Source organism: Pelobates fuscus, chromosome 9, assembly GCF_036172605.1.
Source record: "Pelobates fuscus isolate aPelFus1 chromosome 9, aPelFus1.pri, whole genome shotgun sequence".
In the NCBI taxonomy this organism is placed as follows: Eukaryota; Metazoa; Chordata; class Amphibia; order Anura; family Pelobatidae; genus Pelobates; species Pelobates fuscus.
Window position 1 is genome coordinate 86,511,825 of NC_086325.1, and position 20,601 is coordinate 86,532,425.

Below are 20,601 nucleotides of genomic sequence, written 5' to 3' on the forward strand. Positions count from 1 at the left end.
GGTAATTTAAAAGGTAACAATAGTGTTAAAACTACTACAATATCTCTCCACAGCCATAGCTCACAGACCCACAAATAACCTTCTATATATAGAATTTTTTTTTGCCTTTTCGCCATTTTTACCTTTTTTTAGCCTTACCTATCATAATAAAATGCCCATTTTAACAGTTTCTTCACACTAATAGCAAATATATGTGGAAGGAAAGGGAGGGGAGGATCTAGTATTAATGGAAGGGAGAGTGGGTGGTTCGCCATTTCTGATGTCATTGTATTCCATTATCTGGTTAATAGAGCTATGGAAGGCAGGGATCGGCTACACCAGGTAGCATTAGACCCACCTTTTTTACAGTCCCTCTCATAATTGAAGAGCCCCCCAAGGACATTGCTCTGCAATGTAATATGTGAATCTTTACTATAGAGAGGGTTATCACCAAAGCTTTGTCTTCAAGCTGGTGAAATATCCAAAGTAATCTTGTTCTGTAACATATAAAAACACTAACTTAGAAACTAGATCCCATTTTTTTTTTTTAAAAAGAATCAACTTTGATATACAAAAACAGTCATTTTATGTTTTATACAAAAGTGTCAAACATAAGTTTATTTTCTCAGTGCGTTTTTCAACCAGCTTAGTTACTGGGTCCAGCGCAATGTATTAAAGTTTTTATTTTCTGGAACAGTAAAAAAAAAATGCAAGAAAAAAACATCTTATAGAAAGAATCATTGCTGGTTTTAAGAATGAATGTAACATGAAACCCTTCAAATCTTAGAGGCACAAAATAGGGTTTCTTGGGGAAATAAAAAAAAAACAAAAACACGTTTAGTTTAAACAGAGGATGCATTCTGTTTCCAGTCCCCTAAAATAAACTTGATTCAATGAAACACTAGAAGAAAAATGTTAGAAACTGTACAAAAATAATAAAAAGAAAAAGAAAATTGAACACAGAATCCTGCAGGATTGTTTGATAGAACAGAAAGGCTTTTTAAGGAGCAGCATTAAAGTATGGCTGGAGGTTTCTTTGGTTTGGTCTAACATACAAGAGATAAAAATCTCAGACAGATGTATTTTTTTTTCTTTACTTTAAGAAACCTGAACATGTGAAGACAAGAAGTAAAAAGCATGTTATACAAGTGAGATGTTTTTCAACCTAAACAGCAACTAAATGTTTAATGCAGTAAGGGTACTGCAATAAGCCATACTGAAAGGACTCTCCTCTGACTGTAAACCACCTTAAATAATACTAGCATGACATACACATGGAAGAAAGCTTGAGAAATTGCATGAGCTTACACTATGGGATATCCTTAGCTAAAATGAACCTTCTAACATGAAACACGTGCAGCCTCACATTTTTCAAATCATGCAGGTGTCAACGTAAGTATCAGTTTTCCGAAAAGCCATACTTACATGCTACCTGCCAGAGTAGACTGCAATAATGAAGCAGTAAAAGGTCAGAATGCACTCCCAGGTTTGGTTCCTTAAAGGAACTTGTAAAGCTTATTAGGATAATGTTTTCAGATGCAAACTAATGTTGAGTGTCCTTTAACCACTTATCAAAGGTCCACAGCTTCAGCGACAGAACATTTCGGTTCTAACACTTTAAAATTTCCCTCTATGATTCACTGATCTGACTAATGATAAGTACACTAGGAATGAAAAATACACAGTATCACTGGGCAGCTTTGGAACCACGAAGGCAACATCAAGGGCAGAGTGAAATATTAGACCGCAGATGAAAATTAAATCTACACTTTAAGCAAAAAAAAAAAATGTCTACATTAATGGTTGAATTGTATTTGATGTGACAAAATTCTCCTTATCTCTATTTTGAGTTTTAAAAACAAATAGCAGCCATCTTGGGATATTATTAAAATCTTGTTCTACTTGATAGTCATTTTTCCAACATAATATATATCCACACACCAGTTTGCAAGAGAAACAGATCAACTTACTACAAAGAGAAACTTACTAAAAACAAAGCATATATACTGCATTGACAGTCCTGCATTTAATACAATTTGTTTTTCTATATCATTTGTGTACCTAATTACATTGCTACTATAGAAAACTAAAATAAATGATTTTAAGGGCCAAAATAATAAAATTATAAAATGAAGTTGACAAAAGAAAGGTGTGAACTGCCTTCAACTAAAACACTAACATGATTTGTCACTTCAAGAACCTTTAGATTTGAGCACTTACATTTTCAAAGAAATAAAATCGATTCAATTGTAATTAAAAAGGGGTTAATTGAACCAAAAATACACATGGGGAAATAAGATGTAAAGGTAAAAATAATTTTATATATATATATATAAATACAAATACCTTCCCTACCCAAAAAAGATCAATGTCTTACTGGTCACTTGTGTACGTGTGTGTTTTTCCCCAAATTAGCCCCTCTCTAATATTTTGGCTTTAGCGGCATTTAGCTCAGATGAGTAAGTCAAGACTGAAGACAAATGAGGAAACAGCATGCAACAAGTTATACTTTAAGCCAATTGCATTAGCTACCAATGGCAACATGCATGGAGTTCTAAGAGGGGGGAGTTTGTTTTCCAAATTTTTTTTTAATGGTTTAAAGACATGGTCTACTTTTGTGGACTGTGAGGCTCTACTGATCCTTTGCTGTTGAATATGATCGACATGTATCACAGGCTCTCCAGGTAGTGTCTGAACATTCTTATAGTAGCCTTTGTGTGTAACTTTATTCACAGTACACTCTCACTGTTGTATAACAGTCTTTAAACTACATTTAAAAAAATATATATTTAAAGGAAAATAGACGCTAAAATCTAAGCCTCTTATATGACATTGATTTGTTGCATATACATGTATTAAATGCATACATATGCAGAACACTGCCTCCAGGCACTGCACAACTACATGCAGTTTTATATAGAGGCATATTCATGAATGTTCTACATTGTCACACAAGAAGAACTTACATCTCAACATCAGTTGTCCTTTAATATCTACTGAAAGACAATGCCTTTTGAACCAAGCGGTATACAAAAGGACACACAAACAATCCTTTTTGTGGACTTTCTCTCCCCCCCCTCCCCCTAAGCCATGCTGGGAAGTATTGCTGACCTTGATCTATCAAAACCTGCAGGATTGGCAATTCTTCAATATCGCATTATTACAATGGTAAGAAACATCTGTATAACATCTGCATATATCAAGGATTAGTAAAAATCTGATATGATCTTCAGTTGGCATGACCAGTCACAGGACCTTGTGCAAGGATGATTAGCACCTTTAAATACATAGAGTTTAAAAATGAAAGCAAGGAAAAAAAAAAACAATAAAGATCATTCTAAAGAATGAACAGGTTGCAACTGGGCAAACGAGATCTGAAAGTTTTTTTGCACCAGTAAAAAACAAAAACAAAAAAAACAACAAGTCCTCTTATTTTTGCTGCAGCAACAGCAGAAGAAAGCATGATTAGGCTTGTGCTCACTTTATTTTGTGGATAAAAATAAAGGGCTGATGTAATAAACACTGTTTTAATGGCAAAACACAACTAAATTTCTTCCATTTGAAATGATGACAGGAAACGGAGGGAGCAGACTACCACTTGAAATTCCCACAACAGTGAACCTGGTAAGATTTCTCCTCTCTGTCTGCTAACTGCACAGAAGTCTACAATAGACTAGTGAGAAATACAATGTTGCACAGCTACAGCATACCACTATGATAGCAGATTAAGGCATCAAAATGAACTAAGCGGTGTTATGCTGCTAAGAGGTGTCACTCCATTCTTTTCAGTAGAAAAGGGCCTGCAAGATTTTTAAAAAGGTTATGTGGAAAATGAAATATTTGCTACCAAAATGGTCTGTAGAGTGATACGTTCATTCAACAGCTCCAATAACAGTTTTGTGACAGGGGTTCATAGAAGCTGTAGTAAACCCTCTAAATGAAGCAGTGCTTTAGATCTAGCCACTTGGCAAAGTGATTTATAGCCTATACTTTTTCCTGGAATCACAGAAGAAAGACTTTTATTCTAAGGAGATCTCATCTTAAATATTAGACAACAACTATTTCGTATTATGTTCTACAACTACATAGGATGTTCCTCACCAATATCTGGACATTTTGTAATTTTCTTCATTGTCCTTCACATTCCACGTCTTTGTTGGAAACACGCGGCATGCTACAAAATGGCTTCAACCCACCTGGCACCAAACATGTTGAAAGTTTAAGAAGCACCTGCAGTAGCACCTTGGGCACTGGCAAAAAAAATAAAAAAATAAAAAAAAAAATGCAAATTTTCTATGCCTGAGATCTGTAAAGCTATGATGCACTAATGGCACTTGAGGATAAAAGCAGAAAAGGTGTTTTAGAACCACATCAAAAAGAATAGAAATGACATAACCATACCGCTCTCCCCACTCTCACACGTAATATGAGAGTTGTAGAAAAACTAGGCTGACATCGTTCGAGTTCTGAACAAAACTAAAAGCAGGTGAGCACAGAAAGCAGTTCAATCACTGAACAAATAATGTACCTTAATTCCAAACCGAATGCTTCTGCGCCCCCTCCAGTGTTAGTATTTTGTTGCGGTCTCTCTTGAATTAAGCCTATTGAACAACTGAACAATGAAATATAAATAACGGTCTAAAAGAACAGACTTTTTAATTTAAAATTTTGTGGCATCTGGATCACTTTCCCTTTGCACAAAAGGCTATCAAGTTCAGAGGGATTAATAGAACTATATGCAATAAAACAATCAAGGAGGATTTATGATTAACCAATTCTAATTGAACCTGTAGGGATTGTAACCCTACACAGCTTAGCAATTCTGAGGTAGGCTTTGAATGTCACTTAAGCAATACACATGTCCACTGTTATTTGTCAATATCACAGCTAATGCATATGTTGAGGAGGGTATAGTAGAGTGCCAAGTATCCAAGGGAGTGTAGGTACAAAATGTTAGACGAAAGAAGAAACCTCAGCGGGAAGCAAATAGAGCCAATGTATTTAAGCAATCCTCCATTGAAAATATATATCTGGGAATAAAAAAAAAAATCTTAATGATTTATAATAAGGCTAATAAAAAACCATGTTCTAACTCCATAACCGCTTTGAAACTGCTAAAAAAAAAATAATTAAAATTAAATTGTGATATGTTTGAGACTAACCAAGTTTGTGCACACACAGAAAATCCCTACTTATGTTTGTGCCAATCTAAGACTATGCACTCCCCTACTTTTACTTCTTTTCGCAACAAGAACACCCAAATAGTAGATAAAAACTTGGCAAAATATTTTGGAAGGGGAGGAGATAAAGATGCATACTGCTGCAGCAAAAATAGAAGATCATCAGTAGCTCAAAATAATCCTACAAAAAAAAAAAAAATCAAAATAAAATAAAAAAATCTTGTGGGTATTTAATATGTCTTCCCACCCGTTGCCCTGGTTAGCATTGACAAGCATCCAATGCATGAACAGGACAACGGAAACAATCATCATAAAATAGTACAGTAATAGAGATAGCTAGACCAAGAGGGAGCCGGGTCCCCTGGGAAGAGTTCTGCTGAGAGGTCCAGTGACTGGTCATGCGGCTCAGTGTCAGGAATAATGGTTGTAGGGTGGGAGAGGGTGCCCGATGCCATTTTGAAAGTGATGGTGCTGACGATGGGAAAGGTATTCTGTGTAACTCATGGTCATTTTTTCACTACGGTATCTGTATATAAAAAAAAAAAAAAAAAAAAAAAAAAAGAGCAAAAACAAATTGCATTAAGAAAAAGAACAACCTACAAACATTTACAATTGTGCACATTAGAAAAAATTGCAATTAAACATTCTTAACATTCTCAAGCTTTCCTGATATATCTACAAACCGGTCAAGTTTTAGGGGGCAATAAAGTCAATATTGAAGAGCCATTACAATCTCCAGAAACTCTTCAATGTATTAGAGCAGTTGATGTGCAAGTAAGCAGTCTCTAGCAACTTTAATTTCAATAACATTTTCTATTATTTCACATAATTGTCTGATGCTCCACACAATTTATGAAAACCTCAATTCTTCACTCAAAGTAATCATAACTATTTACAGTCCACTCATCCCAAGCATGGCAGCTTCTTCAACTTGCAGGCAGTTTCCTGCCTGCCCTAGAGTGCTGTGCAAGAATATCTAATGACATAATGAGACACAAAGGCAGAAACAGCTAGTGATGTAGCTTAGAGAGAAAGCTGGTATTTGGAGGTTGCCAAGGGTGATGATGTGATGGGGCGAGGTAAGGTCTCCCACCAGTACCAGGCATTTGTGGAGGCCAGCACAGCGTCCTTCCCGAAACAGTGTTATGCTGCCACCAGTGGCAGACGGCCTTCCACCAATGCTTCAGGGGCGAGCCCCTGGTGTCCATCGGCCTAGGAACGTGAGCAGCATATGTAACAGACGCAGGAAGAGAAGCTGTGCCTGAGAGAGGCCCACTAAGCTTCTGACTCTTGTTATCTCATTCCGCAGTTGATATGGTGTCAGAGCCATGCGCTTCTCCAACTCTACCAGAAGCATTGGAATATCTCATCCAGCTGTCTGAGAAACTGCTCCACTGTAAAATGACTGTCTTTACAGGATTGCTTAGGCATATTCTCTGGTGATGGACACATATCCACCATCTTACTAGGGCCACCATGTTCTAATCATGAACTGTGGCGATCGGCAGGAACCAAAGACCGGTGAATCGAGCTAGTGAGGACCGGGATAAACCCCCGCCGGTGCCACTACAGTCAACGGGCTCACCAGGCCTCACCTGCTAAGTGCCTACTATTGTGTACTCTGGAGGTTGAAGGTTCAAAGTACCCCTTTTAGTATTACATACAGGCGGGTCACAGGCTGAGACACCCCAGCAAACAGTTCAATCTACGATTTTTTGCAGGAGTTGAGGGAGGAGCTCTTACAGAATGCGACCAGCTGCCATACTGGCTCTCTGGTGTGGTGAGTGGAGGAAGGAAGCAGTATTCAGTGGACTCTAGATATTCAAAAACTACTTGCAATGGGGATGCCTGAATTGTTCCTTTGAGTATTTCTCTAATGGAAAAATGTATCTGCTGCCACTTGCTCATTAAAAATTTTAATTTATTGAAATAAAACAAACTGGCCAAATTCCACATGCTGTTACAGACAAACATACCTAGTAAGTTTTATTGTTTTCCTGAAGTCATTATTGATTGCAGCTTTGTATCCACCTTTCCTTAATAAAGAATCTATGGTCTGTATGTGGTCCCAACCTGTCAAATAAAGAGAACATAATTATGAAAGCATTTGATGTTAACAGTGTGGCAAGCAAAAATTTTGAATAAATTTTTTTAATGAAACTGGAATGTATTCGTGTGTGAAACACAACGGGGGAGGGGGAAAGTAGAAGCATTGCCTCTTCACAGTTTTCCAGTATTTGGGTGCAAAGCATAGTCTGTGGGTTCTATAACCTGCAGATTAAACTAAACACAATTAAATATCTCTATGGCTAGAATGCAAACACTAAATTTGCCAAACTCTGATGCTGCCTAGTCCTGGGGATATGTACATGTGGGAATAGACCAGGGCCCCCATATGAACCTCAATAAATGACCAACAATTAGTAGCTTGTGTGTACGCACAATGTGCGGCAGAATACCATTTGCCTATGGACTTCACATTTGTAGCCTTTATTGCTTAAGTAATGACATTGCAACAAAGCTTAAGTAAATTAGAATCAATAATGGGAATATTCAACTCTATATTTTGTAAAGCAGTGTGGCTAGAACAATGCATAAAGATCATCATCATGTTGTATAAGATGGCAACTGATATGTTTCAGTTCTGGCACAGCCAGCATGCACACCGCAATGGAGGCAACAAAAACAATGGCTTTTTGTTCCTCCTGGCCAATGGCTATGTTAAAATTGCATGTTATGCTGTTCTCTTTTTTTTTGTCCTTTAATGGCAGAAGGGTAATGCTTAGAACCAGTGCTCAAATTTCCACTCGCCACTAGAAAGTGATGATTTAGCCCTGGTGAGCTTCCTATGGCTTGCCATGGAAGTAACTGAAGGCCTGACTAGAAGCATAGGATTTCAAATTTCACACTCTGCTTATAACAAATGTTCACTAGGATCCAAGATGGATGCACTCCACAGCTGGTATATAAGGGATCTCTCTCGGGATCCTGCCTTTATTATTAGAAGGGGTAGAGCCAGCTGAGGGGCGGGACACAGTGGTGAGGCCCCCAAAAAATATATAAATAAAACAAAACAAAAAAGTTACCTGTTCTATTAAAATTGATTAAAAGCATTCCACATGCCAGACACATTTATGTCAGTGGCATACCAAACCCGCAGCCAGAGTATTTAATGCTGGTTTCTTGTCGGACCAATTTGCAATAAGGGGACACGCCAGGGATGCCCACTGTCACAGTTGTTATACGTATTGGCTCTGGAACCCCGGGTGCACATGATTCGAAGATAGGGCTCAACCAGAAGCACACTGGACATTCCCAAGAGGACAATCTATATTTTGGACCCAAAAAATGCTAGACCCCCTTGGCCAGACATGCTGGACAGCACCAAATTACTCCTTCATGCTTAGGATTCAAATCACAGGGTTCTTTGCAATGGACACCAAAACTCCCTAGCCACTCCGCTGTATAGCATACACCTTGGCAATACCACCTTCAATTACGCAATACGGCAACACAGTGGCTGCACACATGTGGCAAACATATCAGGGCTCATCCTGGAAAAGTTTCCCAGAACTTCAAACCCAATACAAAGTACCACAGAAAGCCATCTTTTCCTATCTCCAACTGAAGTCGTATTAGCAGACCACAACGCAAACACTACCATCCCCCACCTTAAGCAAATTTTTATCTCTATGCCTTGCCCCACGAACAAAAGAATCGCTTATTCACTATATACCAGTTACTCCTTACAACACATTCTAGTCAGGAAGACACGTACATAATAGCATGGCACAAGGAGCTAGACAAAAAACTTTACCATCAAGCAATGGCAAGAGGAATATATGGTGCACAAGGGAATCACAGCATGTACGACGTATCTAGAACTCTTCCGCAAATTACAATACCGATGGTACCTGGTCCCAGCAAGGCTAGCGCACATCTATCCTGGCACGTCTAATACATGCTTGAGGTGTCATGATGCGGTTGGCACCATGTTTGGTGGCAATGCCCAAAATTACAGGAATATTGGGACCTGGTACAGGAAATAAAACTTAGAACTCTGCCAATACATATACTATTCCACATCATTGTTGCAAGCACCTTACTTGCAAGGAGATGGAAAAACGACAATCATACCCACAAGGGATGATTTGTTGCAGAAAATATCTACCAACTGGCCATACGAGCTCATGGTGAACTCACAAATTAGATCTGCCATGGCTACACAACTCGCCGGGGACTGATGGAAGCAACAATGGGCAGCGCAGGCATAGCCAACATAATGGGTATTAATAATTTAGTCTCTCTCCTCACCACAAACTGCATGGGTACCTCACCCTGTCTCCACACCGCAGTGTAATCTCTCCCAATCGACTGAATTTCTTACGCTATACAATAAAACCGCCCTGATTTGATGGCAATGTCTGAGGTGCAACTGACACTACCTGGTCCCCATGCAGGACAGCCAAACACTGTATCCCCAAGCATACCTAGAGGGGAAGAGGCACATTATCAGACACAGTGAACCCTGAATCACATGTGAATGAATTTTGTACCAATCGAGAATAGCCAACTCTGTCGAGCGTGAGGACGCACAATGGAAACTAACACGGGTTATGCATTATATATTACTTGTCGTATATGGACTTATGTTTACCCACCCCTTTTTTTCTTTTCTGTATCCCCTTATCTTATGAAAAGACAAATAAAAATTGATCAAAAGCAAATTGTGAATTTGCTTACCATCTTTGTTCTTTAAAATTCCTAAAAAAGAGGAAAGTCCTAATATAGCTTTGCTGAATTTGCAGACACCTGACATTGCCATCGCCACTGGGATCAGTCAGTGCCGCATTAAGATTAATTAAAATGTCTCATTGCCTTTTTCACTAAAACACTAATAGAAAAATTCAAACATGTTTTTGAAGACTTGAGAGTGTTGCTGCCATGAACGAAGAGTTCATACAATCTAATAAAAATCACTATATTAAGGCAACTCCCTTCTCATGCGAGGATTATACTAGGACACAAAGTAAGCAAAAAAATACAATCGCATTTATCATGGCATATTCATTAAAAATAGAGTGGACCAATTCCTTGAAAGTTAAAGGGACAGCGTTGGCTAACTTTCAGCCTATCAGAGGTGCTCAAGTCTGTGGCTTCCCAAATAAAGCCTCAGATTGGAACGGAAGTTCAGGGGCAGAACTAACGGGCGCTGAATTAAGCCTTTGGTGTTAACATTTGTTAGCAGTTTAACACCTTGAGGTAAGCCAGCACAAGGAACCTCCTTACACCATAACTTCACCTAAATGAAGTTATGGTGCCTGAAGTGTTCCTTTAATATCAACCAGGAGGCACACCATCAACAGTCTACTAGAACAGGACATGAGGCTTTTTGTGACTTGTGTCCTGCTCTGGTAGGCTATTGATGTAAATGTGTATATTGTATGTTTAGATTCTAGCCATAACACTTCTAGTTTATCCTTGATATGTTTGATTGTTATATTGTTTTGTAAATAGAGTCACATTTACACAGGCAGTATATTTTGTGTGCATCCTGATTTGTAATTAGACATTTACATTTTATACCCAAGGGAGTATCCCCTTAGTCTTGCAGCCTGTTTACATTTATTTTTTACAGATTGTATTCTCCTACGCAAAACATTGTAGAACTAATGGATTGATTATGTACCATACATGTTGGAGTAACATTGAATACACACTAATGAGTAACATGTATATCATTATAGCCACTATTAATATGTGCACTGTGATCTTTCACACAATCATGTAGGGAACATTTTACACTACTGAACACACATACGATTAAGATGTAATAACATTACATTCAATTGTTAGGCAAGCATCCTTTAAAAAGATATGGATAGAAAAATCATAAATGTTAAAGGTGATATCTCTGAAAAATACTTGTGGCTTAGTACTCTACGAAAGCAGTGGTAGGCACTTAGAGAGCTATATGGCTACTAACATACTAGGATTTAAGGTTATCCCCACCAAGTATGCGAACAGTTGGCACATTCCTTTTTAGCAGCTCTGTGAGGCACATTTGATTATTATAAATTTTTTTTCCATTTAAGGGACACTTAAAGCACTACAATTCTGGCGATGAGAACTTTTTCCTAAATGAAATGATTTAATCATACACACCAACTCTGATCATTGGGCTAGAGTACACTTCATGGAGAGCAAGCCCACAGGTATGAAACAGTACTAGTTAGTGGTTTGATTGGAGTCTTCCTCGCTATTATTCCCTGCAGGATAATTTTGGATGCATTCAAATTTCAGATTCCACCAAAGGGGTAAAATAAATCACAATGAAAACCTTGTCAACATGAATCCTACAAACAATTTGTGCATTTGACACTCAACATACTGGTGGTATGTTTTGAATGTTTAAGTTCTAATCAGTTTATTCCTTTGTCAAACAGCATGTACAACATACGCAGGCTCCCATATGTTATACACACTTTATCCATACATATTTGTCCATATCAATGTGGATGACAATCAAATCCTGTGAGGCCAAGAAATACTTTGCCTTTTTTGCACACAAAATTCTCCAGTAAAATAACCTGGAAACCTGACATCTGAGGGTTTTCAATTAAATTGCATCTGTCAAATTAACCATATAAAATATTAATGTTCAAATGTTGCCCTTATTTAAGCAACTCAGCTTTTCCCATGGTTGTGGGAGATTATTACAACAGATACCCATCTCAAGGACTTGTTTGAGATGTGTTCACATTGATTTAACTAGGATTAATTTCTGCAGTTTGTACATAAATGAAGTTACTTTTCATTGGCAGTGTCTTTTTATAAGGCAGTTCAGTGCAAACATTAAATCAGGGTTTAACTGTCCTAAAATCCAGGAAGAACATATTTTAATAAAACCATCTTAACAATAATTAGCCAAATACATAAATAAAACTACACAAAAACAACCAAACAAAAACACAGATACAAAATGAGATGATTCTAACACACATACATTCATAACGAGCCACTGACTGACCAATTCACAAATATATCTACCGATCTATTGATGTGTACACAACATTCCATAAAACAATTGTTTTCATACATTCTTTGGAAGCAGAGATAACTTCAAGGCCACCCGTGCATTCTTGCAACACCCTAACTCAAAGGCAGAAAAATATGACATTACACAATGCTGGTGTCATGAGTCCAAATGTTTTAGTAAGTTTTAGTATAAAAATTGATGAAAGAAACTTACCGTATATACTCGAGTATAAGCCGACCCGAATATAAGCCGAGGCCCCTAATTTATCCCAAAAAACTGGGAAAACTTATTGACTCGAGTATAAGACTAGGGTGGGAAATGCAGCAGCTACTGGTAAATTTCTAAATAAAATTAGATCCTAAAAAAAATATATTAATTGAATATTTATTTACAGTGTGTGTATATAATGAATGCAGTGTGTGCGTATGTGTGTGTGTATGAGTGCAGTGTGTGTGTATGAATGCAGTGTGTGTATGAATGCAGTGTGTGTATGAATGCAGTGTGTGCAGGGCCGGTGCAAGGATATTTGCCGCCGTAGGCAAAAAAAATTTTGCCGCCCCCTCCCCCCCCCATATGTCCTGACTTCCCCTCCTCCTCCCTCAGTGGTCCTTACCTCCCCCCCCTCAGTGGTCCTTACCCTCCCCTCCCCTAGTGGTCCTTACTTCCCCCTCCCCTCCCATAGTGGTCCTTATCCCACCCCCTCCCTCTCATAGTGGTCCTTATCCCCCTTCTCCCTCCCATAGTGTTCCTTATCCCCCCCCATCCCTCCCATAGTGGTCCATATACCCCCCTCCCATAGTGGTCCTTATCCCCCCCCCCTCCCTCCCATAGTGGTCCTTATCCCCCCCCCCTCCCTCCCATAGTGGTCCTTATCCCCCCCCCCTCCCTCCCATAGTGGTCCTTATCCCCCCCCCCTCCCTCCCATAGTGGTCCTTATCCCCCCCCCCTCCCTCCCTCCCATAGTGGTCCTTATCCCCCCCCCCTCCCATAGTGGTCCTTATCCCCCCCCCCCTCCCTCCCATAGTGGTCCTTATCCCCCCCCCCTCCCTCCCATAGTGGTCCTTATCCCCCCCCCCTCCCTCCCATAGTGGTCCTTATTCCCCCCCCCTCCCTCCCATAGTGGTCCTTATCCCCCCCCCCTCCCTCCCATAGTGGTCCTTATTCCCCCCCCCTCCCTCCCATAGTGGTCCTTATCCCCCCCCCCCTCCCTCCCATAGTGGTCCTTATCCCCCCCCCCCCTCCCTCCCATAGTGGTCCTTATCCCCCCCCCCCCTCCCTCCCATAGTGGTCCTTATCCCCCCCCCCCTCCCTCCCATAGTGGTCCTTATCCCCCCCCCCTCCCTCCCATAGTGGTCCTTATCCCCCCCCTCCCTCCCATAGTGGTCCTTATCCCCCCCCTCCCTCCCATAGTGGTCCTTATCCCCCCCCCCCTCCCTCCCATAGTGGTCCTTATCCCCCCCCCCCCTCCCTCCCATAGTGGTCCTTATCCCCCCCCCCTCCCTCCCATAGTGGTCCTTATCCCCCCCCTCCCTCCCATAGTGGTCCTTATCCCCCCCCTCCCTCCCATAGTGGTCCTTATCCCCCCCCCCTCCCTCCCATAGTGGTCCTTATCCCCCCCCCCTCCCTCCCATAGTGGTCCTTATCCCCCCCCTCCCATAGTGGTCCTTATCCCCCCCCCCTCCCATAGTGGTCCTTATCCCCCCCCCCTCCCATAGTGGTCCTTATCCCCCCCCCCCCCTCCCATAGTGGTCCTTATCCCCCCCCCCCTCCCTCCCATAGTGGTCCTTATCCCCCCCCCCCTCCCTCCCATAGTGGTCCTTATCCCCCCCCTCCCTCCCATAGTGGTCCTTAACCCCCCCCCCCTCCCTCCCATAGTGGTCCTTAACCCCCCCCCCTCCCTCCCATAGTGGTCCTTAACCCCCCCCCCCCTCCCTCCCATAGTGGTCCTTAACCCCCCCCCCCCCCCCATCCCATAGTGGTCCTTATATCCCCCCCCCCATCCCATAGTGGTCCTTATACCCCCCCCCCCCATCCCATAGTGGTCCTTATACCCCCCCCCCCATCCCATAGTGGTCCTTATACCCCTTTTTTTGTTATTATATATTTTTTTATTATTATTTTTTTTTTTATTATTATTTCTTATTTTATTTATATATTTTTTTTTCGTCCCCCCTCCCTGCTTGATATATGGCAGGGAGGGGGGCTCTCCTTCCCTGGTGGTCCAGTGGCAGTTCAGTGGGGGGGAGAGGGGGGCTGGCAGAGCTGTAACTTACCTGTCCTGCAGCTCCTGTCAGCTCTCTCCTCCTCTGCGCCGTCCGTTCTGCTCTTCTGTCAGCTCCCAGTGTAAATCTCGCGAGAGCCGTGGCTCTCGCGAGATTTACACTGGGAGCTGACCGAGGTGCTGACCGGACGGCGCAGAGGAGGAGAGAGCTGACAGGAGCTGCAGGACAGGTAAGTTACAGCTCTGCCAGCACCCCTCTCCCCCCAGTCTGTATTATGGCAATGTAAATTGCCATAATACAGACTGACTCGAGAATAAGCCGAGTTGGGGTTTTTCAGCCCAAAAAATGGGCTGAAAAACTCGGCTTATACTCTAGTATATACGGTATCTTTAACACATTTCATTACTCTGGTATCTAGAATCAGTAATGGTAAGAAACAATATTTTTGAGAGCAGTCTGATATTTAACTTGAGATTTCTTTGTTCCTAATTCAGGAATGAGTTAATTTCGACAGACATATTCTGTTCATTTATAGTGAAGTATCATAAATGTTTTTTAAACAAATATTAAGATCATGAAAACAAATATGCATCTACATAAAACTATTTTTTTTTAGTATTCATATAGACACAATCTCAATTTAGTTAATATCTCCATTTTGGAGTCATGGAATCAACAAAGGAAAAGTTAGACCAGATATAAAAATGTAAAAATGGCAAATAAAAACAAATTAGAAATCAGAAAAGATTACCAAATTTTGGACTCTTCAGTTTTAAAAGTCTTGCTAAAAAATGTGTTCAAATCATAAAATGTTAGTGATTTCAAACTCTGCATTCAACCCTGTTGGGACTAATGTTTTAAGGCAATAAATCCAGTATGGTTCTCAATATGTAAGGTTTTTGATTAAACTGAACATACCCTATTTGCAATACCCTGGGTTGTCTACTATTGCAAATGGTATGCCATCATGGGGATAATTTTCATTCCTGGGCTACCATACGGTCTCAAAGGCAACCTGGCGAATTTTAATGTGAAAAAACTGAAACGCAAACCTTATATTTGACTAACTTTTGAAAACACCATAAAACCTGTACATGAGGGGTACTGTTATACTCAGGAGACTTCGCTGAACACAAATATTAGTGTTTCAAAACAGTAAAACGTATCACAACAATTATATCGTCAGTGTAAGTGCCATTTGTGTGTGAAAAATGCAAAAAATGTCACTGTCACTGACTATATCGTCGTTGTAATATATTTTACTGTTTTGAAACACTAATATTTGTGTTCAGCGAAGTCTTCCGAGTAAAACAGTACCCCCCATGTACAGGTTTCATGGTGTCTTGGAAAGTTACAGAGTTAAATATAGTGCTAGACAATGTAATTCCCTGAACTTTTGGCCTGGGTTGGCAGGCAGGTCCTGCAAATTGTAATTAATAAAATGACCTAATTATGTAAAATTATTACATAAATATATGCGTAGAATTATTATATATATGTGTGTATATATATGTGTGCATATATATGTATATAATTTTTTTTAATTATTTTTATTTATATATAGGTATATACATAGTGATATATACGTATATACTTATGTATATAGATATATATTATTTCGTTCTACATGTATTTTGATATCAATATATATATATTAATTTTAAAATACAGTTAGAACGAAATTACGCATGTTTATATATTTATCTATTTTTTAAAATTATTTTTTTATTTATTTTTTTAACGTATTTATATATTTATTTATTTTTTATTATATATAAATATATATATAATTAAAATTATATATATTTAATCAATATCATTGTACGTGTATTTTGATATTAATATATATATATAATTATGTATATATTAATACTAAAATACACGTAGACAGTTTATGCATATTTATGTGTATGTGTGTATGTGTGCATATATATACTTAGATCATATATATAATAAATATATATATGATCTAAGTATATATAATTTATTTTTACACTGTTTTAACATTTTTTATTTTTTTTTCAGACAGCAGGGGGAGTACCTATCATTACAGGCACTCCCCCTGCTGGCAATGCCTTGGACGGCTATGCCGTCCATGTGATCGCGGGGTCCTCGCAAGGACCTCGCGATCACATGGCCCTGGGCGGTTGAAGAGGACGCAGGGGGACTCCCTGGGCTCCCAGGTAAGTCCCCCATACTGCGATCGCCGGCGTGGGATCGCCGGCGACCGGGTAAGTACATAAGATCGCAGGGCGTACTATGCCGTCCCGCGGCTTTTAGAGCCACCAAAATAAGGACGGCATAGTACGTCCTGCGGTCTTAAGGGGTTAACTAAATTGAGATTGTGTCTATATGAATACTAAAACATTTTTTATGTAGATGCATATTTGTTTTCCTGATCTTAATATTGGTTTTAAAAAAAATGTATGATGCTTCACTATAAATGAACAGAATGTCTGTCGAAATTAACTCATTCCTGAATTAGGAGCAAAGAAATCTCGAGTTAAATATCAGACTGCTCACAAAAATAATGTTTCTTACCATTACCGATTCTAGATACCAGAGTAATGAAATGTGTTAAAGATAAGTTTCTTTCATCAATTTTTATACTAAAACTTACTCGTGGGGAAACTAGAACTTTATTTAAAATTGCTTGTATGTATACTATATGTTTTATGATAAAACGTATATGTTTTTAATTTAGAACACGTAAGTGTTTCCACACCCTGGATATGCAATCAGAGGGTGTATATATTCAACTCTAATCCCCCTGATAATCCATTTTGAGAAAGCCCGATCTGGCGGGAATTTCTAATTTTGAATTGCGAGAACCACTACAGCAGTACCTGACACCCGGCGTCTCTGCAAGGAGATCGATTTGAGTGCACAGGACCAGTCTGCATACATGCATCAGCGGAGCGGTAACCATCAATATCCCGGCTTGTACACTGTATTGTACCAATGCTTATATAGTGGCAGCACTTAGAAATAAGTTCCACCAAGATATCCTGTAAGAGTTCTCATTTAAAGGAACACTATAGTCACCTAAATTACTTTAGCTTAATAAAGCAGTTTTAGTGTATAGATCATTCCCCTGCAATTTCACTGCTCAATTCACTGTCATTTAGGAGTTAAATCACTTTGTTTCTGTTTATGCAGCCCTAGCCACACCTCCCCTGGCTATGATTGAAAGTGAAACCATTTTTTTTTTCATGCAGGCTCTGTCAAACGGATGTAATTTACCTTAAATAATTGTATCTCAATCTCTAAATTGAACTTTAATCACATACAGGAGGCTCTTGCAGGGTCTAGCAAGCTATTAACATAGCAGGGGATAAGGCAATCTTAATGAAACAGAACTTGCAATAAAGAAAGCCTAAATAGGGCTCTCTTTACAGGAAGTGTTTATGGAAGGCTGTGCAAGTCACATGCGGGAGGTGTGACTAGGGTTCATAAACAAAGGGATTTAACTCCTAAATGGCAGAGGATTGAGCAGTGAGGCTGCAGGGGCATGTTCTATACACCAAAACTGCTTCATTAAGCTAAAGTTGTTCAGGTGACTATAGTGTTCCTTTAAGGTTTTTTTTTTTTTTTTTGTATGGGAAATAAACTGTTACAGAATTACACTATGTTAGTATCTTTTCTGATTTAAGGTTGGATACTAAATTGCATCGGACGAAACTGACTTCAGTTACAGAGAACATTATCTTGCAACTGTTATAATTCCCTTAACAATTGACATCCTTCCAAAATACTGACTTTGGAACTTACCATTATATTGTGATATTGTTCTTCCCTATATTTGGACAAAAGGGATTATCTGCTAAGCGCCAATATTAATTTCATTTAATTTCTTGATATCAAAATAACACACACACACACACACACACACACACATATATATATACATACACATATATTTTAATTCAAGGTATATATTTATGTAATATTTTTACATAATTAAGTCATTTTATTAATTACAATTTGTGGGACCTGCCTGATAACCCAGGTAGAAAGTCCAGAGAATTTCGTTTACGAGCACTATATTTAACCCTGTAACTTTCCAGAAAACCCTAAAACCTGTACATGGGGTGTTATGGTTTTACTCGGGAGACTTCGTTGAACACAAATATTAGTGTTTCAAAACAGTAAAATGTATTACAACAAAGTGACTTTTTTGCATTTTTCAAACACAAATGGCACTTACACGGACGATATAATGGTTGCGATACATTTTACGGTTTTGAAACACTAATACTAGTGTTCAACGAAGTCTCCTGAGGATAACAGTACCCTTCATGTACAGGTTTAATGGTGTTTTCAAAAGTTACAGAGTCAAATATAAGGCTTGTGTCATTTTTTGCACATTGAAAATCGACAGATTGGTTATGTTGACTTTGAGACCATATGGTAGCCCAGGAATGAGAATTACCCCATGATGGCATACCATTTGCAATAGTAGACAACCCAAGGTATTGCAAATGGAGCATGTCCAGTCTTTCATAAAAGCCACTTGGTCATAAACACTGGCCAAAATTGGCGTTAATATTTGTGTGAAAAATGCAAAAAAAAAAACAAAAATTTATTTGAACGCCAATTTTTCAATGTGAAAAAACTGAAAAATGTAACACGCTATATTTGACCCTGTAACTTCCCAAAACACCATGAAACCTGTACCAAAGGGGTACTGTTTTACACGTGTGACATCGATGAATACAAATGTGTATTTTATTGCAGTAAAAGCTAACAGTATTATGACTCAGTTAAAATGTCATGCAGAAGTAAAATAAGATTTCTTAATTTCTCACTTTTTATATTTTATTCATATTAAATTACGTTTCATAGGTAAATACTCTATGTTAAATGAAACATCAAGTATTATTTTTCCTGAATAAAATTATATTTAACAAGTGTGGGTGCACTTAATATGAAAGAGGTGAATTACGGTTGAACAGAAAGTAAAATTCCGAGTTTTGTTTACGTTTTATTTTGATCAAAACGTGTACATTTGGCTCAGCCCTTAAGGTGTTAAGTCTGTGTTTGCATATAATAATACAGGGCTTTATTTGTAGTGTTTGCTTTTAAATGTGCGTTTGTACATTTGTGTACGGTATTGGTATTTGAAGATGTGTTTAAATACAGGGGTGTTTGCATGTTTTGTTGGTCTTTGATTGCCAAGATGAATGCACATATACTGCCAATCACACCGACAACCACACACCTTTCCATACACGGAGAGAGAGAGAGAGAGAGAGAGAGAGAGAGAGAGAGAGAGAGAGACAAACACACACACCCATCCATCATAATTTTTACTTTTGAAGCCATCCTTGAGGTCCTGCTTCTGCTTATGGGAGCGTGGGGCTGGAGGTGGCTCTCTCCTTGCTTCTCCCTCTGCATGTGTGAGGAAGTGTCCCTGCCACACACAGGGGGCCAGTCGCGCTTTTAAAGGCCCTGTTCAGCAACACCCATCAGGTGGCCCTAAGTGCATAGTCAGGTGAGCCCCCAAGCATGCGGCACCGACAGCACTGACGTGCGTTCCAGGGCTGACTGAGAAAACTTGCTTCCTTACAGCATATGGGAACCAGCTAGGGACATCTATTTATTTTTTTAAGGGGCTTAACACTTTCTGCTACATTACATCAGGTGTTTTTCCTGCACTGCAGAGAGCCCCAGGAGGGTGGATTTCTCAAATTGGTAAACCTCATAATAGCAGGCATTAGGTTGTATTTTTAGAGTAGGACCAGCCAAAAAAAGAGTACATTGTGATCATACATTTTATAAGCCTGCCATACAGTCACAAAATCCTTATGATAAACTTGTTTTTTGGTCTTTTTTGTTTTTAAATTTGGAAACGTTTATTTTGTGGGATTTGAAGATAGTTTAGAGATGAATGAGTGTGCTGGATTCTGAATATTTATATATCCCACAATGGAAAGCTACTTTAATTGGCTGAATCAAAAATAATTGTCACAAGCATGACAAATCTGATTTCAGTAGGAATATCCTTGTATTCTGGATTGTTAGCAGCTATTGAGGACTGGAAATGTCCACCACTGTTTTAGAACAATTAAGTCATTTGTCTATTTACATACATTAATAACGAAAATGTAATACAAGATAAAAGCCTTACAATTAAAAATTGATCCACCATCTGACATCAGTGCAAGGTCACATATTGCAA

The 20,601-nt window shown here is 39.1% G+C and overlaps 1 protein-coding gene across 1 annotated transcript in view; it reads right to left on the reverse strand.

The window, feature by feature from the left end:
• Nucleotides 1–2,072: 2,072 nt before the first annotated feature.
• Nucleotides 2,073–20,601, reverse strand: part of AMMECR1 (AMMECR nuclear protein 1) — a 194,861-nt gene continuing 176,332 nt past the window's right edge. Inside the window, exons 7-8 of the mRNA XM_063432147.1 lie at nucleotides 7,136–7,232; nucleotides 2,073–5,685 (exon numbers count right to left, since the gene is read on the reverse strand). Coding sequence (XP_063288217.1) covers nucleotides 5,571–5,685; nucleotides 7,136–7,232 — 212 coding nt within the window. The 3' untranslated portion in view covers nucleotides 2,073–5,570. The remainder of the gene's footprint in view (nucleotides 5,686–7,135; nucleotides 7,233–20,601) is intronic.